This window comes from Neophocaena asiaeorientalis, unplaced genomic scaffold (assembly GCF_003031525.2).
Source record: "Neophocaena asiaeorientalis asiaeorientalis breed wild unplaced genomic scaffold, Neophocaena_asiaeorientalis_V1.1 scaffold116, whole genome shotgun sequence".
Lineage (NCBI taxonomy): Eukaryota > Metazoa > Chordata > Mammalia > Artiodactyla > Phocoenidae > Neophocaena > Neophocaena asiaeorientalis.
In genome coordinates this window covers 4,149,279-4,172,788 of record NW_020174561.1, presented here as the reverse complement: position 1 = coordinate 4,172,788, position 23,510 = coordinate 4,149,279, and the positions used below count along the sequence as shown (strand labels likewise).

Genomic DNA, 23,510 nt, shown 5'->3' with positions numbered 1-23,510 from the left:
CCCCGCAAAACCCGGCTCCTCTCCTGTAGAGGCAGCCAGGGTGTTAAGGTATCTGGTTGCCAGTAGGTGTGAAATTTAGCGCTCTGCCATTGGGACTTGTGAAAAGTAAGAAATATAAAATCTCTAGATTTCCATTCTGTCTAGTGTGAGAGACATAGTCCAGAAGCCATTTTTGTTGTCTCCTCCTAGAGGTGATAGCTGGGTAAGCTTGAGCACAGCACTTAATTTCATAAGCTTCAGTTTAGTTGCCTATAAAATGAAGATCACATTCCCTTTGTCATAGTACTACTGTGAGGAATAAAGGAAGAAAATGTTTAATGCTATACCTGGCATATAGGAGATGTCTGTAACATTGGCTATAATAATCACATTATTATTTATAGATACAATCCACAAATAAAAAGACAGTAACCATTAACCTATAAATGTTTTTTGAATGTTTAAAGTCACATGCCAGGCTCTTTCTATCTTCTCTTTGGTTTTGTAGGGTTATTATCAGAGCAATGAATTCATCATCACCCAACATCCCCTTCTCCATACCATCAAGGATTTCTGGAGGATGATCTGGGACCATAACGCCCAGCTGGTCGTTATGCTTCCGGATGGTCAAAACATGGTAAGTCCCTCAGGTCATTTTTGGCATGTTCTTTACAGGGTAGGTATCAAGACACAACCACCAGAAGTCCAGCATACAAAGAATATATTTTTTTCAACCTATAAACTAATATTGAAGTTGCACTTTGTCTATTATTGGACTTGGTTTGGATACAGTATCCCAGGTCTGAAATTGTTGTATGACAGTTTTAAATAAAAGTAGGCTGAAATTAACTTAAGTATTTATTACGCTGCTTAAGGAAATTAGAATTGCAATCATGAAGGAAGTCAGCCCATATGTTTCTATTTACATTTTTTAAATAAAACTTGTTAGGATATTTTAAGAGTAAATATTGAGATTCAAAGAAAAATTTGAGTTGAATTGTCTATGGCAACCAGTTAACTTCGTTTCACAGTCTGACTTAAACATTTTATTAAAATCTAGAACCTTCTTTGGTTTTTAATCCTCCAGGCAGAAGATGAATTTGTTTACTGGCCAAATAAGGATGAGCCCATAAATTGTGAGAGTTTTAAGGTCACTCTTATGGCTGAAGAACACAAATGTCTGTCTAACGAAGAAAAACTCATAATGCAAGATTTTATCTTAGAAGCTACCCAGGTATGGACATAGTTTAAATGACAAACTTTTCATCTTAAGCACACGTTAAATATATGCCAATTTAAGAATCTCTCCTAGAACTTAAAAGAAGGAATCTGATTTCTTACAAATTGAGACAGATTACCCAAATAATAAATTTTACCTTACTTGTCATTTTCATTTTCAAAATCTTATAGAATCATTAAACAATTAGCCATCACTAAACTCCACCATCCCTGACTTCTACACACACAGGAAGTCAAAGATTTCTCTTTTACTCCAAAGCAGTTGCTGATAGAAGTTAAGCTAAAAATAAACAGAGTAAAAAAATAATTTCATTAATCCTAATTCTCATGTTTTAAGGCAAGTCCTTACCTTGTATTCTCCTAAATAAAATGAGAAAAATATTACCTACCGAAAAAAGCTTACTGCTCTCTACTTATGTACAGAGGGTTGTTAAGTGAAGAACTGCTTTGAAAACATGCAGTGCAATGAGCTAGTGTTGTTTTACTAGACTCCTGATTATCTACAAGGAACCAATTTGAATTCTTTGTCAATAACTGTTTCTATGATTACAGCACAGTTCATAAATTATTGCACAGCTCCTGTGAAAGACTGAAAGATGCTAACAGTGATGAGTAAAGCATGTGAAATTCAGAGGACTTTCTCAATCAGAAAAAAAATAAATCATGTTTTAGATGGTTTAAATGTTTCACTTTACCCTAATTCTGAAACTGGTAAAACATACAGGGTACATAAGAAGATTGAGTATTTGCTAGAATATTTGACCAAAACTTATAAAATTAATAATGCAAATACATTGTTTTCTAAATGTTTTATAGTTCTGCCTGAAATTGATGTTTTATATTTTGTGAGTCAAGGGTCCAATTTTATTATTTTTGTGTGAATAACCATTGTTCCAGTATCATTTATAGATCAACAATACCAGTTCAGTCATAAATCAAATTTCTATATGTGTATAAGCCACTTTGGGAAACTGGGGATCAGAGGTTTAAAAGATTTAAAGTCACACAACCTGGTTTGGTCACTTAATAAGCAAGGATCAGAACTGAGACTGGAATGGAAACCATGTCTCCATCCTCCTTACCAGCATTTCCCACGCTGCGTCAAGCAATCTTATTCTTCCCTTAGTTAAACCTGAGTAATGCTGGTGTTTGAAGAAGTCTATGCTATTTTTTTCTTCGTTTAAATTTAAGTAGAGTTGATGTACAATATTATATGTTACAGGTGTATGATACAGTGATTCACAATTTTTTTTTTTTTTTTGCGGTACGCGGGCCTCTCACTGTTGTGGCCTCTCCCGTTGCAGAGCACAGGCGCCGGCCGGGCAGGCCCAGCGGCCATGGCTCACGGGCCCAGCCGCTCCGCGGCATGTGGGATCTTCCCGGACCAGGGCACGAACCCGTGTCCCCTGCATCGGCAGGCGGACTCTCAACCACTGCGCCACCAGGGAAGCCTCACAATTTTTAGAGGAAGAAGTCTATGCTACTTTTAAGACTAATTTTAAAACTGAAGATTTCTTAAAAAAAAAAAAAAAACTGAAGATTTCTTTTTGTACGTTTAGATTGATCAGCACAGATACATCTTTGTTCATGATTTGATTGGCAAGATACGCCCACAAAAAAAGGTTTATTTTTGAATAAAAAAGAGATCACCTCTGTACATGGCAAATGAGGTGTCGCGGCATTTTCTCCCTTTCGTGGTGGAGGACAGGCTGCGACTACTGCTGATCACTCAGTGTTTCTTGGTTTTATTGCCTTCCTATAATTCCTGACTTTCCTCAATTCATCTACTCACCAACCAATATGACACTTTCCAAAACAGTCATTTTTGTCTCTTCTTATAGGATGATTATGTACTTGAAGTGCGGCATTTTCAGTGTCCCAAATGGCCAAATCCAGATAGCCCCATTAGTAAAACTTTTGAACTTATAAGTATTATCAAAGAAGAAGCTGCCACCAGGGATGGACCCATGATTGTTCATGATGAGTAAGTTCCACACTTTAAATCAATTCACACCTGACATTCTCTGTGTGTATGTATGTTTCTGTTGTCTTTGTACTAACCTAATACTTTGGACCAATCGTGAATTGTTCAGCCAGGGTGGATTATCTGCTTCTCATGGACAGGATTAACACAGAATAGTTTTGGGGGGTTTTTTCCGCTTCTCTGGGAGCTCCTGTTGAAGGCAGAAAACGTGTGCATGATCGCAAGCATCTGCTGTTGCATTCTACACTAAGAACACTTTGTGTGATGAGTCAGTGTTTCAGAACCTGAATTTTCAGGTGCTAACCAGCGAGGCGTCTCTCAGCCATTGGCTTCCTGGGATAGGAGTAAAATTGATATATTTTTTATTTACCAGAAACAGGAATTTTATCCAATAGACCTTTCCAAGTTTCAGTTGTGAACAAATAAAAAATGCATCTGCTGGAATTATGTTATCTATCAATATATATTATATATGATGCATATGATAATATTACATAATATATATTATAACCTCAGTCAGATCATTTTGATTTACTGCCAACCCCTTCCATAGTATAAAAATAAGAAATGTATCACCAAATATTGAACTTCTATAAAGTGTCTCATTACTAATATCATGAACACTCCCCAGTGATTCGAAGTAGACCACAGTTCCATGCACTATAAAGTAATGAGACAATTTATGAAAAATCTCAGTGTTCTCACTGCAAAATTATCAAGGCCATGTGCTCTGTGAGTTTCAAATGTGAACATTTGATGCATCTGAATGGAGTCTTTGTTCCTTCCATTTGTTTCCAGGCATGGAGGAGTGACAGCAGGAACTTTCTGTGCTCTCACAACCCTTATGCACCAACTAGAAAAAGAAAATTCAATGGATGTTTACCAGGTAGCCAAGATGATCAATTTGATGAGGCCAGGAGTCTTTGCTGATGCTGTAAGTAATAAAGCAGCGAACCAAACTTTTCTCATTAGAGCACAAGTCACTTTCTAGAGGCTACCAAAATCGTTTTGTCCTGTATCAAAAAAGATCACATTGATAATGTTAGCATGTAGTTTTCAAGCTGAATTGTGTTCAGTTTGCAATCCATAGAACTGGAACAATAAACATTTAAAGTTTATTTTCCAGAAAATTGATGGATCAAAATTTTAAAATTTCATTGTGTGCCTTTTTGCAAGACTTATTGTAATTCTGAAACACATCCTCAGTAGAAGCACCAACTAATCTGATTTATCCAACAAAATAAATAGTTATTTTCCCGGGGTTAGTGTTCTACATCGCCTCAAAGAAGAGTCAGAAGATAGACTTCAGCTGTTCACCTTTTTCTCAAGCCAAATTCATTTTCTGAACTTAAGAAGTAGCTAATTCTGGGGATAGTTTTGAAAAGAGAGAGAGAGAGAGAGAGAGACACTCGTACAATCAAGAAAGAGCATAGCACATCTGGAAAAATAAGTCTCAACTCTGAGAATAATTTGGAGGTTTTTTTATTATAGAAACAAGAGCTAGAAAGACAATGGGGAACTTTGTGCAAATGCCCCAGTGGGAGAAGCTTAGGTGGATGCAGAGGTCATAGGCTCACTTCCAGCTTCCTAGTCTGGGTATGTGTAAGGGCCTTATAAAGAGTCCATCTTCAAAGCTCTAGCCCAGACCAGCTGGCCAGAGAGTAAGGTAACCCTTGTGCACGTGCACTTCAGAGGAGCCCTTACTGAAAGTCTCATTCAGGAGAGTTGAGTTGTATCAAGCTTGTCTTGTATGAAATTGCTTTCGGCGGACTAAACTTATACCCAAGTTTCACAAATGCATTTAATGAGACGTGTGGTCCTAATGATTTTCTACTATGGAGCCGGCCACTTGTTCATGTCCTTTGCAACTACCTTCCCCCACCTCACCATCCCCAAGTTGGCATCTGTAGGAGAACAGCTACTTTATTCTTCTGTGTGCCTCTACCATGAGACCACAGCAGGGTACACAGGCACACACTCTCCTTCTCACCAAGCAGGACATAAGACCCGTCGGGCTGGTAGAGCGTGAAGGATACTTGGTAAACAGTGGGTCTTGTGAAAGGCCTGCATTCCTCATGAGTTCCTGGGCTGACAGTGCAGTCCTGAGACCTCTTCATAAATAGACAAACCCAACAGGTTTTGTAACAAAAGGAGAAAGGAAAATGAGTAACTTAGTGGGTTACAGGAGCCTAGCGCCAAAGGGTTTACACACAAGTTGATAAATCAGTATCAGAACCTCATCACATCACCTTCTGATTCCATGAAGTAAATGACTGAGTGTTTACCATTGGCAAATGTAGTGGGCCAGTGTTCTAGGTCAATGAATGTTGGCTAATTATAGAGCCACTTTAAATTTAATCAGAAGGAGACATTAATATGGATGGTGTACCTCTGCTGATTATAACAGAGCCCTTAACACAATGCCTTTCTATGACAGTGGCAAAGGGTGACTAAAAACCTTGCTTCTTTTTACAAACGTATGTCTTCGGCGAGCTTTCTGTTTCTGACCTCCCATTCTCTGTTCTCCAGGAGCAGTATCAATTTCTCTACAAAGCAGTCCTCAGCCTTGTGAGCACGAGGCAGGAAGAGAATCCGTCCACCTCTCTGGACAGTAACGGCGCAGCGTTGCCTGATGGAAATATAGCCGAGAGCTTAGAGTCTTTAGTTTAACGTGGAAAAGGGTGAGAAGGGTCCACATCTGGGCATTGCTTTCCTCTTTCTAAAATTAGACAGGAAAATTAGTCCAGTTCTTCTGTTATCTGTTTACTTCACCTCACCTGACAGTAACTATCATGGCAAAGGATTCTGCTGCCAAGTTTACATCATTAACAATGTGTGCCTTTTGCAGAACTTCTTGTGATTCACTTATTGTGTTTAAACTAAAATGATGGGAATTTACCGTATTTCTAAGAATGGAATTGTGGTATCTTTTTTTCATATTGATTTTAACAGAGAATTTCAATTTATAGATATTAGGAATTCCCAACTACAGAAAACATGTTTGTTTTTAGTGTCAAATTTTTAGCTGTATTTGTAGCAATCATCAGGTTTGCTAGAAATATAACTTTTAATATAGTATACTGTAAATAAAACACTCTGTTCCCTATGATATTCAACATTTTACAACCACAGTATTCACCTAAAGTAGAAATAATCTGATACTTACTGTAAATACTGCTCTAGCATCTCCATGGACCAAATTTATATTTATAATTGTAGATTTTTCTATTTTACTACTGAGTCAGTTTTCTAGTTCTGTGTAATTGTTTAGTTTAATGTTGCAGCTCATCATCTGGTCTTACTCTGTGAGTCTTCTGACATTGTTTTGTGTTGTGGTTACCTCTGTTCTAGCATGTAATTTTAACTTTTATGGAAAATAAAAATACATTTGTTTTGAAAGAAGATGTTTTTATGAGAATAACACCTTACCCGACATTGTTTAAATGGTTTTTATCCAAGGCATTGCAAAAATAAATATAAATATTGCCATCCATTTGTGTTTGCTTGTGGAGTGCTGAGGCATGTGTAGCAGAAAATTGTGGACATGTTCCCTCTGAGATTATGGACGTGAAAGAAGGTTGATGGGATGGGACAGTGTATAGAGCTGATTCCCAAACTGTGCCTTAAGGCACACAGGAAACTCACAAAATTGAAGATTTTTGAGGACAACACAGCAATGTGTACTGACACTACACAATTACTACTATTAAATTATTTGGATCTAACTACTTAATAAACAGAACCATTATGTATTTCCTTTGGTTTAGGGGAGCTATGAAAATGTTCCTCAGAAGCTGAGGGCATGATGTACCAAGAAATGTTGGGAAACTTGTTTAGAACCAAGCTGGGCGTTAGAAGCAGGCAGATTTGCCAGCCAGGGAGAAGCTAAGCTGGTTTGGGAGCCAAGTGGGTGAATGGACAAGGACCAGGAGGTCCTAACTCCCGGAGTGGAAAAAGGTAAGTCCTAGGTGACAATCCTATTGTCAGGATTTAAGAGCTATGTGGAGGTGAAGGGCAGGAAAACAGGGAATCATGGGTAGCAAGCCTGCTCTGATACTGGAAGCAGTCCCCTGCCTCAGCCAGGAGTGTTTTAGAACACTGCCCACAAAGGGGGCACCAGTCCCCAAGAATGCCCAGGTCAGTGCCTAAAGCGGGAGACCAGGAAAAGTTTTGTTGAAACCAGTGGTTCTCAGAGTATGGTTCCCAGACCAGCAGCATCAGAAAAACCCAGGAACTTGTTAGAAATGCAAATCTTGGATTTCCATCCCAGATCTAAAATATCAGAAACGCTGAGGTTGGAACTCAGCAATCTAACGCAAGTTAAAACTTGAGAACCACTGGTCCTTAGCAACAACAATTCAGAGAGCCTCCAGTTTCCTCAAGCAATGTCAGGAAAATTTCACCAAATCCTTAAAATAGAATCAAAATTTATAAGTTTCTGGGCTTCCCTGGTGGCACAGTGGTTGAGAGTCCGCCTGCCGATGCAGGGGACACGGGTTCGTGCCCCGGTCCGGGAAGATCCCACATGCCGCGGAGCAGCTGGGCCCATGAGCCAGGGCCACTGAGCCTGCGCGTCTGGAGCCTGTGCTCTGCAACGGGAGAGGCCACAACAGTGAGAGGCCCACATACCGCAAGAAAAACAAAAGAAAAATGTGTAAGTGTCTACTTTTTTAGCTTTCCTTTTACAGCAATAGTCATGAAGAGTCTTGAAATAGAAAAAAATTCCAACAAAGTGTCACAAACCACAAAATATTGATAAGTACTGACCTACAGGGTATAAAAAAATTAACATGCTTCTTTCTCACCCTCCCAGGGAGGAAGGCCAGAAGGTTAATTTTGATTCCTTGGTTGCTTTTCTAGCCTTGTCTCTTAGTCCTCTTGTTTTACAGTTTTGTTTCCCCATAACCCACAAAGTCTAATCTGAACAAGGAGTCCACGTCACAATTATTTTTTCTATTTTTCCATTTGCCTTTGTCCCAGGAACAAACAGCCTTTGAAGGGATATAGAATTTTTTTTCCTTCATGGTTTTTTTTATTAGTGAGGTGCCTTGTAGAGTCTCTTCCAAGAGAAAGTAATGTTGCAAGTGCAGGTATGATAATCAAGTATTTTATAGACAAATTCTAATAAAAATACCCTGAAACCAATAAAAAAGACAATCCTGTCAGATATAGCAATCTTTCCTCATCTTATGAAGCTTAACTCTGAGACAATAATCAATTATGAGAAGTGAAAATAAATGAAGCCTCGTAAGTAAGCCTCATAAGTCTTACCCAATTATTTACATCCTTTACCAAAATTTCAGAGTTTTATTGCATTCACAGCTTTTATCCACACGTTGTTTTATTACATAATTGTGGCCTTGTTATGAATATATTTTTATGCTGCCTTTCATGTTGTTACATAGGCATTTTTATTACACATAATTATAAACCTATCATTGTTACTGTATAATATTCTGTTGTATAGTGGTTTTCAAACAGGGATAGTATTGCACCCCAGGGGACATTTGGCAGTGTCTGGAGACATTTTTGGTATCCGCATCTGAAGGGGATGTGCTGCTGGCACTTACTGGGCAGAAGCTGGAAATGCTGCTAAACATTCCGAAATGCACAGGACAGCCCTCGCTACGAAGAATCGTACAGCACAGCATGTCGGTAGTACCAGGGAGGAGGAACCCGCCCTCGTGATGTACCGGGGCTCTTGTGATCACTTTCGTGATGTCAGCTGTTTAGGCTCTTTTCAGATTCTTCCTAAACTACAAAACTATGATAAACATTTCTTTATGTAAAAGCCTTTTACCATATTTAGGATGTTTCCTTAGTACCAATTCCTGTAAGTGCCAGTTGGTGAGAAGATTGTATGAATATTTTTATGTGTCTTAATACTCTTTGGCTTTCCAAGAGTTGTACAGTTTACACTCCCACTGCTCAGGTATTGGAGTCTTAGGGCTCCACTCCTGGCTGGGTTCAGGCTTCTGCTCAAACATCTCTTTGAGCAGCATTCCCCAATCGGCCTGTTGGAAGCAGCATCCCCCTTCCCCTAAGGAAGATCTTCAAAATATTTAGTGCTGATCATTGGATGGGACTTGAGCTGGCTCAGTGTCCCGCGTGTGCAAGCCGAATGTGGGGGGCCTCTCTCCGCAAGCCCCTCACCCCAGGCCCTCCCGTCTCCTTACCCTGCTTTTTCTCCGGAGCGCATTTTGCTTCCTGACATATTTTATATTTGTTGTCTGTCCCCCGCTATTCGTATATAAGCTCCATGAGGAGAGGAACTTTGGCTCTTGTAAACCTCTGTATTTCTATACCTAGAACAGGACTGGGCACATTGAAAACACTCACTACACTTTAGATAAATGAATGAATAAGGAGTGAATTAATGAATGAATTGGGGTTGTTTTGTTTTGTTTTACCTAGGACAAAAATGCTCTTTAGTGATCCTGGGAAACCCAACACTCTATAGGTAGTGTTCCTCAACATACAATAAACGTATCAATTTTGACCCATTTTCTTTTTCTGTAGCACCTTTGTAAATTAGCCCAATTGAGAAATGGTGTTCTATACAGACTTTATCTCCGATATTAAATCACGTAGAGCAGTTTTGCAATCTGCAGAGAGGTATCAAAGGTGAGCATGATCCATCTATTAAGCCAAATGCACCGGAACTCTATATAGTCCATCATAGGTCTCAGTCTGATACTACCTGAGAATTTATGGCAGCTGCTTCTTCATATCAAATTAATACAAATATTTAATATGTGCATGTTCTACTCAATATTACACCATAGGACTCTTACTTAATTTTCACATTTCTCATCTGAAAGCCCCTAATTTGTTAGCATCCAAAATGACTTTAATAGACAAAACTTAGAAAATAAGAACGCTTTATAAGCAGATACATTTTAGTTTCTTAGAATTCAATTCCATTCATAAATAGCATATAGAATCAGAAATACTAAGTATTTACTAAATTAAAGTGAACTTTTTAGGGAAAGTGGGGAAAATATACACATTTGTCAAAATAAACAAAAACTCTTTTATTATTATAAATCATGATTGATTATCATCCACTCACTGGCTAATTGCAAAATATTCTTGTATGTTAGAAGTTTCCTCCTCATTAGTACAATATTGGTGTGTTAGAGTAGGTGGTATTAAATGTTACGGCATATAAATGAAACACACTACACTGGTTTTAAAAATCTGGACATCCGGGATTTCCCTGGTGGCGCAGTGGTTAAGAATCCGCCTGCCAACACAGGGGACACGGGTTCGAGCCCTGGTCCGGGAAGATCCCACATGCCACGAAGCAACTAAGCCCGTGGACCACAACTACTGAGCCCGCTCGCCTAGAGCCTGTGCTCTGCAACAAGAGAAGCCACCACAATGAGAAGCTCGGGCACTGCCATGAAGAGTGGCCCCTGCTCGCCACAATTAGAGAGAGCCTGCATGCAGCAACGAAGACCCAACGCAGCCAAAAATTTTAAAAATAAATAAATTTATATATATAAAACAAATCTGGACATCCTTGGCATTAAAGTTAGCAAGTTTCTTAAGGTAATCATTTTTAAAAAGAAAAATAAGATTTGGAAGTGGGAGTAAGAAAAACTGTGTGTGAGATTGAAACTTCTTGTTACATACACAACAAACTCCTAATCAGCCTGTCACCTGGGACACATTCTAAGCAGCTCAAGACACACAGCCTGACCTTTGAAAAACTTCCCGAATATGCTAATTTGTAATCCTTTCCTCTGAAGCTTTGGACATGACTTTCTCAGATTCCTATTATCTTGCTTCAATCCTAGGGGAGTTGCTTTAGTTCTGAATTATCCACATGAGAAATGAACCGATGCAAGTAATTTTTTCCTTGCTGCTAAATTGTTTAATGAAGGTATGTATTGAAAACTATAGCATTAAGTTTCCTAATGGAAACTATTAGAGAAGTCTCTTACAGCACTTTTACTTCAGGTAAGTGTTTTAAAGGACTCGGGAAGTTAAAAGCACATTTCTTGGGCTTTTTAGAGAGTAAATGAAAAACATTCCACATTTTGTTTATACAGTATGTCTAGTTCTAATCTCACAGGATACATAAAAATGTTCAAAGAACCACCTGGAGAAAAAAAATGAAATGGTTAGAAAATAACTAAGGCCACTGAGGAAACATTGATAACTGGGGTCATTTACTGTATATTCACAGAATCCACCTACATGCCACTCTCCTTCTGGGGTGCCTTCCTGTGGCAGATTGTATTTTCCAAAAATAGCTCAACAATAGCTTTCAGCCCACATGTGACTCATTGAAACTCATCCCAGTGAGAGGTGGATCTATGGTCCCTTGCCTTGAATCTGGATGGACTTGTGACTACAATGAAAGTGATGCTACATGATTTCTGAGGTTAAGTCATAAAAGGCAACACAGCATCTGCCTGGTTCCCTTTATAACCATGCTGTGAGTTACTGTTGTCTTCAGTTTATGGAAAAGGAAACAGCTAGTATGTTGTAGGACTAATCACACTACTTCTCAGAGAAACTTCTGTCGCATGAGTCTAGGATGAGGAAAGCTGGAAATATAAATATCAGTATTATCTGGAGGAAGCCAAAAAAGTCAGAAAGACCTGGAAGATGTGAGCATTAAGTCTACCGAAATGGTTAGACCAGGGATTCCCAAACTGTGGCTCAGGGGCCACACGCTTCTAAGTACAGTGTAATCTACCCATCCATACCCAGATCCTACCACCACCACCTTTACTATTGAAATTTCTGGTAGAAAACTTGTTACTGAGAGCCAATGCAGTGTTTCACTCTATATATCTTTACTCAAGCTTACTGACATTTCCTTTCCTAGCACTAATGTTAGACATCCCCCCCTTCAGTCATACCCCCTTTATCACTCAGTTAAAGCCCAAACTAGTTATTATATTATCTCAGTGGGTTCCTGCTCCCACCCAAGGTGCTAGTTCCCTAGTTCCCATGCCATCTGGGTGCTCATCCAGACTGGGGGTGGAATCAATGCAACACAAGTGTTATTTCCTAATTGATTATGTTAAAATCAATGTTGTGGTTAAAAACAAAAAACAAAAAACTTTCATAACAGTTATGTCTTTACTTGTTAATAGATTATTGATCTCCATTATTGATATTTTTGGCAGGTGGGACCAGCTCGTAATCAACTTTGATCCTTTTCCAAAAGCATAGATGCTTTCTCAACTGCCATATGTCCCACATATAATACCTGCTTATTTCGATGGCAGAATTAGTTCCATATGCCAGAATATGAGCATAGTCCCTCAGAAAGTTTAATTTTTATCCCTAAAGACAAACATTCCTTTCCTCCAAGGAGAAACAAAGTTTTATTTGTACATCTTGGTACCTAATTCACACAGCATGTAATTCACACAAAGTGCACAATTCAGTGATTTTTAGCATGTTCACAGAGTTGCACCTCCATTACCACAATCAACTCTACATTTTCATCTCCCCCCGAAAACCCCCAAACTCATTAGCAGTCACTCCCACTTGCCCCCAAACCCCCCAGCCCTAGGCAACCACTAATCTACTTTCTCCATATAGAGATTTGACTATTCCGGACATTTCAAACAAATGAGATCATACAATATGTGGCTTTTCACGCCTGGCTTCTTTCACTTAATGTTTATCCATGTTGTAGCAAGTAACTGTACTTAATCTCTTTTTAATTGCCGTATAATATTCCATTGTATGGATATGCCACAGTTTGTTTATTCATTTATTATTGGATGGGCAGTTGACTTGTTTTGATTTCTGGCTGTTATGAATAATGCTGCTATGAACATCTGTTTACAAGGTGTTGCGTGGACATATTTTCATTTCTCTAATACCAAAGAGTGGAATTACTGGATCATATGGTAACTTTATGTTTAACCATCTGAGGAACTGCCAAACTGTTTTTCCAAGCAGTTGTACCATTTTGTATTTCCACCTGCAGTTTATGAGGGCTCCAATTTCTCCACATCTTCACCAGCACTTGTTATTATTTTTTCACAGTAGCTAGCCTGGTGACTTTGAAGTGGTATCTCATTGTAGGTTTGATTTGTATTTCCCTGATAGCTAATGTACGTTAAGCATCTTTTCACGTGCTTATTGGCCTTTTGTATGTCTTCTTTGGAGAACTGTTAATTGCGATCCTCTGTCCATTTATTTTAATTGGGCTCTTTGACTTTTTCTTGAATAGAGTAGTTCTTTACCTATTCTAAGTACAAGTTCTTCTCTCCCTTGGTATATGATTTGCAAACATTTTTTCTCATTCTATGGCTTGTCTTTTGCCTTCTTGAGGTATTCTTGGAAGCATAGAAGTTTGTAATCATGATGATACCCAATTTATCTATTGTTTTTCTTTCTGTGCTTGTGCTTTTGGTGTCATTTATTTAAGAAAGCACTGCCTAATCCAAGGTCATAAAGATTTACACCTATGATTTCATCTAAAAGTTTTATAGTGTTTGCTCTCATATTTAGGTATTTGGTCCATGTGGAGATAATTTTTATACGTGCTGTGAGGTAGGGAGTCCAACTTTATTCTTTTGTATGTGGATATCCAGTTGTTTCAGCACAATTTGATGAAAAGATTATTTTCCTCAATTGAATTGTCCTAGCACCTTTTTCAAAAGTCAATTGACTGTAAATATGAGTTATTTCTGGACTCTCTATTCCTATTTTACACTTTTTCTTAGAACTGTTTTCTTAATATTACTTTTGCTTCATTCATTGATATTGTATACAAATACAATCAATTTTTGAATATTAATCCTGTATCATGCAACTTTGCTGATCTCATGTATTAGTTCTAATGTTTTCTTAGAGTATTTTCTTTGTATAACATTAGAGATAGTTTTACATCTTCCTTTCTAATCTGGATGTCTTTTACTTCATTTTCTTGCCTAATTGCCCAGCTATACCCTCCAGTACAAGTTGAATGGAAATGGCAAGAGTATACATCCTTGTCTTGTTTCTGATTTTAGGGGGGAATCCTTCAGTCTTTCATCATTAACTATGATACTAGCTATGGTTTTTTCATAGATGCCCTTTATCAGGTTGAAGAATTCCCTTCTATTCCTAGTTTGTTGAGTGTTTTTATCATAAAAGTGTGTTGGATTTGTTAACGCTTTTCCTGTGCGTAATAAGGTGACCATGTGGATTTTGATTTAGTCTTACCTATTTCCTTCTCCAAACATTAAAAGAAAGCTATAAGAAATGTCACTTTCTAAATGAATCATCATTTTACAAAAAGGCATAAAATAGTATTATTGCAAAGCTTTGGTGATCTAAAAGCATCCAACTGAATCCGTTTGAAAAATAAAAGCAAAAGAAAAATAAAGCTGCATGAAGAAATTTTTTTCTTACTAAAAAGATAAAACTTCATCTGCTAATTATTGGAAAATATATTCTTGTAGGAAAAAAGTTGCATAATAAATTAACAAGTAGTATAATCATTGTCACTTTTACATACACATGAAAAAATACATGATAGAATTATTAAAGTTCCCCGGTAATTACTGGCATCTCTTGTTCCAAATGTTTTCATATTAAAATAGAGATTTATATTTCAAAAACACCATCGTATTGACTTAATCAAAACATATCATGCTTTATGTTTTAAAATATCACATTAGCAAGCATGTTTGTTGCATAAAAGTTCAGAGCTGTGTTGGCTGGGAAGATAAAAAGAAAATATAATTCCCAATTATGGTTTGATTGTGCTCTGTGTAGTATACATAATGCCCTCTGCTTTAATTCGCTCCAATATTGGTCCATAGATCTCCTTTGAAAAGGGCCCCATCAGGCCTTTAGCTTGAATTTCACCTAGAAGAAAATAAATTTGTAGTTACCATTTTAAAGGTGGTATGAAAGGTTAACTTCTACAGCAAGAGTCTCCATACAGCAGTAAACTGTGAGTCAACAAATTGTTGGAGGCCTAGGGATTTTTCAAAATAGCAGCTTAAATGTCCCCTACTAAATTATTACTTGGGGACTTCCCCGGTGGTCCAGTGGGTAAGACTCCGTGTTCCCCATTCAGGGGACCTGGGTTCGATCCCTGGTCGGGGAGCTAGATCCCACATGCGTGCCGCAACTAGTAGTTCACATGCTGCAACTAAGAAGTCCACATGCCACAACTAAGAGCCCACATGCCGCAGTGAAGATCCCGTGTGCCGCAACTAAGACCCGGCGCAGCCAAAATAAATACATAAATATTTTTTTAAATTATTACTTAATCAACACTGTAAGAAAAAGCAGTTAATTGAAAGCACAGCTGGAGTTAGGGACAGAGTCTGAATTTATACACTTAACTGCATTAACTACCAAATCAGAGAATAAAGTCTAGTAAGAAAGTAAGTCAACCTAACTGGTCTGCTTTATTTGCTGATGTCATTTTTTAAAAAGCATAAGACCAACAGAATGAAATTAAAACCAGTCTGGTTATTTGGGCACTGGCATCTGTTAGGTGGCTGAAAGAGTAAGTCTGGGCACTTTCCTTAAAGACTATGATGCCCCCATCCCTCATCACTTCTTCACTCTGGTTCCTCAATAACTAAGTAGGTGGTTTAAATTTTTTTTTTTTTTTTTTTTTTTGCGGTACGCGGGCCTCTCACTGTTGTGGCCTCTCCCGTTGCGGAGCACAGGCTCCGGACGCGCAGGCTCAGCGGCCATGGCTCACGGGCCCAGCCGCTCCGCGGCATGTGGGATCTTCCCGGACCGGGGCACGAACCCGTGTCCCCTGCATCGGCAGGCAGACTCTCAACCACTGCATCACCAGGGAAGCCCTAGGTGGTTTAATTTGATATTAGCTAATATGATACTGTACGTTTTTTCCCCATTATTTCCCATTTATATGTGTTGGTGTTTTTTACTCCCCTCACACCTTCACAGGGGCCAAATGGGGTGTCACATTCAGAGCTAATGCTTATTGAATGCAAACATCATCTTAAGGGGAGAGTGGAGAGTTGAAATTTGAATTCATTTAGTTCAAAATATATATTTAGTATTGATAGTATGTTGAGACATGAGGATTAATAAAATGTGGCCTATATTTTTGAAGATCTGGAAATGAATACCCTCTGCTATTTCAGTGTTACCCCAAAAATACAAAAAAATAAGGAAAGAAAAGAAGGCAGTTAACATTCCCTGGGGAACCCCTCTATGTGGTAGGAGCTTTATGTATTATTTCACTTTAGTGAAACCTATGAATTAGGTTCAACAACAACCCTATGAATTAGTCATGACAATCCCCACTTTAAAGATGAAGGAACTCTGACTCAGAGATGCTAAGTAACTTGCACCCCATCACTCAGTCATCTTGTGACTGAGCTGGGACAGAAATCAGGTCTAACTCCAAAGCCAAGGTTTTTTATTCATCACAAGGTGATCTCCCAGTCAGTCAGCCCTTAGATCTTCTGAACTGGCTCACTTTTAGTGAAAGCCAGTGTCATACTCAAGACTAATTATTTGATATCCAGGCCCTGAATGACTTGGAGATAATATGGAGACAAACTTGGTCCCCCAGTGAAAGAACTTACCATCAAGTAACATCTTGGCTGCCATAGCAGTGGGTAACCCCACAGTTTTAGCCATAGCTGAAAAACCATTGACATCCCCGTAAACCACAAGATCAATAGTTTTATTTTCTAAATGTCCAGAAGGATGTCTGATTCCAAAGTTGTCTCTCATCACAATCATATCTTTCTCTCCAGGGCCTTAAAATAAATAAACATACAGTTTAAAATGTCACTATCATTACACCTCCAGTATCGTACTTCATCCCCCTGCACCTGCCCTTCTGCTCTCGTTTCCCTTCCCATTATGTATATCCTTAAACAATTATGTATACTGCTTTTTAGCCCAAAGACCAAATTAAAAATTCAAGGAAATGATAACTCTAACCAGGTTCCTCTGTCTAGGTGGGTATCACTATAACCTGGTTACAGACACGAGGGTACTGCTGTAGAGGCCATCCCTGCTTCTCCCCAAAACGCTCCTTCAGCATTTCCTTAATGTGTCAAAAATTAACAGTAAAACTAATGATTTTTTCCTTTGCCATATTACCCAAGTTCACTCTTACTTAATAGTTCTCTTATTCTCCCCTCTGGAAAAATAGTCCAAGTGTTCTTTCCCCATTCCCACTGTGTAGCTCCCGCCCTTCAGTCTAGTTCACTGGTTCTTATGATTCCTCTGCTGGGATGTTTAGCCAATAGCCCACGGCCTACCATAGGAAAGCTTCATGGCCAAATGCTTGGAGAGTGCATCCACGAGAGACTCTGCCCGAGGGACTTGTTCATCCCCAAGCAAGCCCAACCTGAGAAGGGCGAGAGATGGCTGCATTAGTTCAAGTCCTATACATATGCTCAGTTGGGAAGCAGAAGGGAACACTCACTGGATTTTATCTTGAAAGGGCAGAATCACAAGACGACAGTTCAAGTTATAGGACTCTCAAGTTATTGTAAAATAATAATAATGAGAGTAATGTTTTAACCTTTAGAATCAGACTCTCCCAGGAGTGTTGCCTGGAGCTAGACCTGATGCATTGTAAGTACACACCGTTGCAAAGCTTTTCATGAGATTAATTTACAGGTTAGTTCTCCCACATGAAGGATACCCGCAGAATGGGCCACAGCCACATGAATAAGTGTTTTAAAGTAGTTAAAGGAAGACTGGGAGAATGTCCTACGGGAGAGAAAAAATATCCCACCTTTCTCAGGAACTGAGTAGTGAAGCTGCTCAAAAATAAGTATTTCCCAAGTTATAATTGCCATTGAATTTCTCACTTTACCTACTTTTTATCCCCACATGAACATGGTACGTGGTAATCTCTGTACAACAGGCCAACATTAGAGCAGCAAATTAATCAAAGACAATGTAAAATGTTTGCTTCTATCTTGACTTTTCTTTGACTAGAAAGCACTAAGTAATCGTTGATCCAGTATTTTGCTCTAGGTTGACTGGTGGGTACCTACCATTCAACAGCCTCCAGCTGGGTATTGTCTCCTTCTAGTTTCTTAAAGACAGCTTCCTTAAGCACATCACACTTGGAGGAGGGTGAAATTCCCACTAGATCACAGAGGAGTTCTTTCTGGTTAGAAAAACAAAGATACAAATTCTAAGCTCCAAATAAAATAAAAAATGAGCTGAGAAATTATCCTATTAAGACATTGGACCTCAAAAGAACCTCAAATTTTAAATTAGAAATAATTAGAAATAGTAAATTGTGTCACACACATGTGCATACACCCATCTGCACACCCACACATCAATAAATGGGTATTTCAGAATGATATTTCAGCAAAAAGAGTCATGACACCAAATCAATACCAAAAAGGTGATACCATATTTACCAACACATTGACTACCTTTGCAGGTCCTCTCCATCACCTTATCCCTCATTATTCCTCACCGTCTAGAAGTCAACTTTGGCCAGGATAGAGTGAAAGGGGCTTATTGCTGTGGTTGCTAGTAGCAACTAGAGTTCTTTTGTAGGTTCAAGAAATGAGGAAAATTGTGCAGATAATAAAATCTCAAAGGACGAGCACTTAAACAGTGGTCACAGCTTTTTCTAATTTCTAAACAAGACTTTTTCCAGGCTCCCAAGGAAAATGTTATGCTCTAGATTAAGGATCAACAAACTAGTTCACAGGCCAAATTGAGCTCACCACCTGGTTTTGTAAATAAAAAGTTTTATTGGAACATAGCCATGCTCATTTGTTTACGAGCAGTCTGAACTGAGTAGCCTGACAGAGACCACATGACCCATAAAAGCCTAAAAAATTTACAATCTGGACTTTTACCAAAAAAAAAGTTTGCCAGCCCCTGTTCTAGACTGTAGCTACCAAGACAAGGGGACCAGCCCCAAGAATGCCTGCACCAACCTTCCCAATCAAACTGCCTCAAAATCAGATTCACTATGGATATTTATTCACTCCTGTCCAACAAGTAAATTTATGAAATCTGAAACTTAGATTGAAAAGACTCTCAGATACACAAAAGAACTGAATTTAAAAGCAACTGGCAGGCTTCCCTGGTGGCTCAGTGGTTGAGAATCTGCCTGCCAATGCAGGGGACACGGGTTCGAGCCCTGGTCTGGGAGGATCCCACGTGCCCCAGAGCAACTAGGCCCGTGAGCCACAACTACTGAGCCTGCGCGTCTGGAGCTTGTGCTCCGCAACAAGAGAGGCCGCAACAGTGAGAGGCCCACGCACCGCGATGAAGAGTGGCCCCCGCTCGCCGCAACTGGAGAAAGCCCTCGCACAGAAACGAAGACCCAAAACAGCCAAAAATAATAAATTAATTAATTATTTTTTTTTAAAAAAGCAACTGGCTAACCAGAATACCCAAGATCCAAGTTTCTTTGGGACACTTAATGGGATTAGCAGTATTGATTCTTTTCTCTTTGTGATAAATTTCTAGCATTTCTATTGGAATATGGGCACATTAATTTAAGTTAAATGACCAGCTGGTAACAAGTTAATTCCTGGCAGTTAGTGGAAGCTCTAGATTTTAGTACAACACAGATATGGGCATAAACTCAGTAATTAAAAACTCAGATTACGCATGGTTACAAATGATCAAATAAAGGAACGAATGGGATTCGGGGTTGGGAATCTAGTTCTGCGATACCACCAGGAGCTCTCCTGCTTTCTCAGTTTCAGGAGGCCCAAGCTTAACTCCTGTCATGGGGCCACCACTTAGACAAGCGGCAGAGCCCAGAGCACAGTGCAGAGAGCAAGCGCATCTCTGCTCAGGGCTGAGGGAGCTATCAAGTGGTAGAAGTTGTTGCAGGAAACGGGTCCCGAGAGTCAGCCTCCGTGTGCTCTCCATCCTCCCCAAACAATGAAGTTTGGAAAGGGGGGCTTTGGGGCTAGGACTTAACTTCCTGCACATAAGCCACAGAATGGGTTCTTTGCTGGTCCAAACCCACGTTCAAACCTGACCATTTCAGAAGGCATTTCTTTTTTCTTTTTTTTTTTTTTTTTGCGGTACGCGGGCCTCTCACTGTTGTGGCCTCTCCCGCTGCAGAGCACAGGCTCCGGACGCGCAGGCTCAGCAGCCATGGCTCACGGATCCAGCCGCTCCGCGGCATGTGGGATCTTCCCGGACCGGGGCACGAACCCGTGTCCCCTGCATCGGCAGGCGGACTCTCAACCACTGTGCCACCAGGGAAGCCCTCAGAAGGCATTTCTGAAGAGCAGCAGACAATGTATAATTCCGGAGTCACTCACCCAGGTGAGCGGATTGGCATCAGGTCGAAGGGCAGGAAATGCATCTCTGTTTATAAGACCCAATTTTACAAATCCATTCAAGGCTTTGGCATATCCCTGTAACAAGAGTTATTGAGCAATATATAAAAATTTGTCTTCAAAGAAAAACTTTTTTTAATTTTTTGAAAATAAGGACCTATTTTTGTAATTCATTCAGAAAACAGGCTGAAAATAGCCATTTGTACTGCTAGTATTGATGCAGCCACCCTCAGGTTCAAACCAAAATCAGTAGTGTCACAATTCCACTGGTTTACACAAGAGCCCTTGCAAAACGTGGGTCTTTACTTTTGTTTCTGGGTAACATGCGAGTGGTGTTTTCTGACAGCATAAGGGAAAGTTTCATCTTGTGTTACATGCTCAGGTCAGCAGAATTGTATTTAACAGAATAGTTGTTCTCTCTCTTATAATGGAAGAAGGAGCTTGTAAGAATATCTCCCAACGAAGATAATCCATCCTACTGATTAAGAGCCATTACCCTAACGTATATAAGGAGCAAGGGGAAAAGGCAGGCATCAGAGAGGTATTTCTAAAATGCCATCACTCTGATAAAAACTCCTCACATGTCCTTCATTCTCTACAGGACAGGCTGAGGTTCTTGGCACTGTTATGTAGAACCCATCCCAATAAACCCCTCCAGCCTGACTCACTAATCATCCTTTCCACCACTCACCATCCTCCAAACAAGCTGCTGTGCTCTTCCAGAGACCTGGGGCTCGGTGCACACTGCTCCCATGCTTGGAACGTGGTAACCCCTCTTTCTCATCTATGAAATGTTTACTTTTCTCTTAAGACCCAGCTCAGCACACATACTGAGCTCCCTAGGTGAATGGGCACTCCCTTCTTCTCTGTATTCCTGTAGCATTTTGTACACACCTCTATGATGGCACTTAACACAATCTATGTAATTAATTGTCTATTCAGCTGCTGAACTGCAGGTGTAGAAAGTATGTGTATGTGTGTCCTTCATCCCCATGTCCTCACCCCATTATCCATCATTCCAATATGCTGAAAGAGAACAAATGACTGGATGAATAGATTCTGAATGAAGATGAAGTGAAGGAAGACCATAATGTATGTTCTCCTGTGAGCAAGTTACACTGGGGGCCGGGAGGGAGGGGGGATGGGAAAGCCAAAATAAGGAGATTTATAGCCACTGCAATTGAGAGACAGCAGGTGGGGGGAGGAGAAGAAGAAGAAGAAGAGAAGAAGGGCAGGAAATTATTTCAGGAAGCAGTAAAATTATTAAGATATAAAACAGTTCCTGTTGCCACTGGACGTTTCACAATTTAATGTGTGAATTCTCACGTCTGAACGGCTGTATTATTCACTGTCCAAAGTTACTAATTAAAGAATTAAAATTCATTTGCTCTAACCCAAGGTAAATATACTTCAAAGAGGAGAAGCAAAAAAGCAATACCCCGAGCCTGCTTCTAGGATCTGATGAATGCTGGGGATCCCTTCTTCCAACATCTCAAATACTGAGACACTTCTCAGCTATTTCTTCATCTCAGAAATAATTTTACGGTGACCTCTAGAAACGAATTTGTTATGTGTATTCATTTATCAGTAAGTACTTAGCAAAGTGCTGCTATGTGTGAGACTTGTGCTAGGGGCTGAGGCCATAGAGGCGAAAAATGCAGTCCCTACCCATGAAGACACTAGTCCAGGAGAAGGGTCAGATAAGTCCAACAAATAAGGCCTGGCACATAGTGAGCAAAACCACAACCACTGAGGACTACGATACACTGGGCTATCGCAGGTGCTACGACAGAGGTAACCGCCGAGCTGTGGGCGCACAAGGAGGGGAACTCACGTAGATGTCGGGGAGGGGAGTCAAGGAGAGGAATTAAGAAAGATCCTGTAAGGTGATACAAGCTGGGTCTGGAAGGACTCAGGTGACAGGCAGGTGCAGGAGAGAAGTCAAGGTCTCCCTGTCATACTTGGGTGACAGGGTCTCATCTCTAACGCTGGAAAGAATCTTCAGGTTACTGAAGGGTTGCTGACATTGCTCGGGACATGAACTCTGTGACATCTTCCATCCTCTGGGGTTCTGTGGGGATGGCTCTCATCCATGCACATCCTTGAGAGCTTTAGTTAATTCTTAAATCTCTTAAAATCCTCTATTTCTGGGTCTATATGTTTGGCAGGAGCCTAAATCTATTAGAAAATCCTAATTCCTGAAACCCCTGGGGAAAAGAAACAGAATCAAGAATCTGCTAGATCTGAGGACAGTATGGCTGCAATTCACACTAGAATTTCTGCTGTGCTTGAAGGCTTGTGAAGCATCCATGGTTCCTCGATCTCCTTAGGATGTTATCACTGACAATTCATTTAATTCCTAGACAATGAGGACATCACATTCATGAGAGCACAGGTACCACGGAATCTCACAGGGCGTCGAGATCTGAAATCAGGTCTCTAATTTTTAGAGATCCATGTATTTTAGATACGCTGGTTGTAGTGGGTTGAGTAGTGTATCCCTCATAACTCATGGCCACTCAGAACCTCAGAGTATGACCTTATGTGGCTCTTTGCAAATATAATTAGTTAAGGACCTCAGTATGAAGCGACCTATATTTGGGGTCCTAAATCCAGTGCCTGGTGTCCTGATAAGAGAGGAGAGGACACAGTGATATAAACAAGAGAAAGTGGTATGAGGATGGAGACAAAGAGATGGGACCAGTATGTCTACAAGTTAAAAAACATCAACAATCACCAGCAACCAACAGAAGTGAGGCGAGAGTGGCAAGGGACAGTTTCTTCCTCGACACCTCCAGAAGGCTTGCCCTGCCCACACTTTGATTTCAGACTGTGACCTCCTGGATGGCGAGAGGATAAATTTCTGTCGTTTTAAGTTTGTAGTAATTTATTATAACCACCCTAGGAAACAATTACACTGATTGTCTTAATCTGATCACACTTGTAACTAATCTTTTGTGATTACAAAACGTGTGCTGGAATCTCTGCAATGGCGGTGCTTCCTGGGTCCCACGGCGTCTTCCCTGGCGAGTCAGGCGTGGCTGGCTGAGGGG

The 23,510-nt window shown here is 39.9% G+C and overlaps 2 protein-coding genes across 3 annotated transcripts in view; one reads left to right on the top strand and one right to left on the bottom strand.

Moving 5' to 3' along the window:
• Positions 1-6,686, top strand: part of PTPRZ1 (protein tyrosine phosphatase receptor type Z1) — a 163,464-nt gene extending 156,778 nt beyond the window's left edge. Inside the window, exons 26-30 of the mRNA XM_024757757.1 lie at positions 488-616; positions 1,067-1,213; positions 3,060-3,202; positions 4,001-4,136; positions 5,732-6,686. Coding sequence (XP_024613525.1) covers positions 488-616; positions 1,067-1,213; positions 3,060-3,202; positions 4,001-4,136; positions 5,732-5,872 — 696 coding nt within the window. The 3' untranslated portion in view covers positions 5,873-6,686. The remainder of the gene's footprint in view (positions 1-487; positions 617-1,066; positions 1,214-3,059; positions 3,203-4,000; positions 4,137-5,731) is intronic.
• Positions 6,687-14,242: 7,556 nt separating this feature from the next.
• AASS (aminoadipate-semialdehyde synthase) overlaps positions 14,243-23,510 on the bottom strand; it is a 68,305-nt gene continuing 59,037 nt past the window's right edge. Inside the window, exons 20-24 of one of the 2 annotated variants that reach the window (XM_024757855.1) lie at positions 20,440-20,535; positions 18,181-18,296; positions 17,434-17,522; positions 16,747-16,923; positions 14,546-15,034 (exon numbers count right to left, since the gene is read on the bottom strand). In XM_024757855.1, coding sequence (XP_024613623.1) covers positions 14,916-15,034; positions 16,747-16,923; positions 17,434-17,522; positions 18,181-18,296; positions 20,440-20,535 — 597 coding nt within the window. In that variant the 3' untranslated portion in view covers positions 14,546-14,915. Of the gene's footprint in view, positions 15,035-16,746; positions 16,924-17,433; positions 17,523-18,180; positions 18,297-20,439; positions 20,536-23,510 lie in introns of both variants that reach the window. The other variant, XM_024757856.1, reaches the window with a different exon arrangement.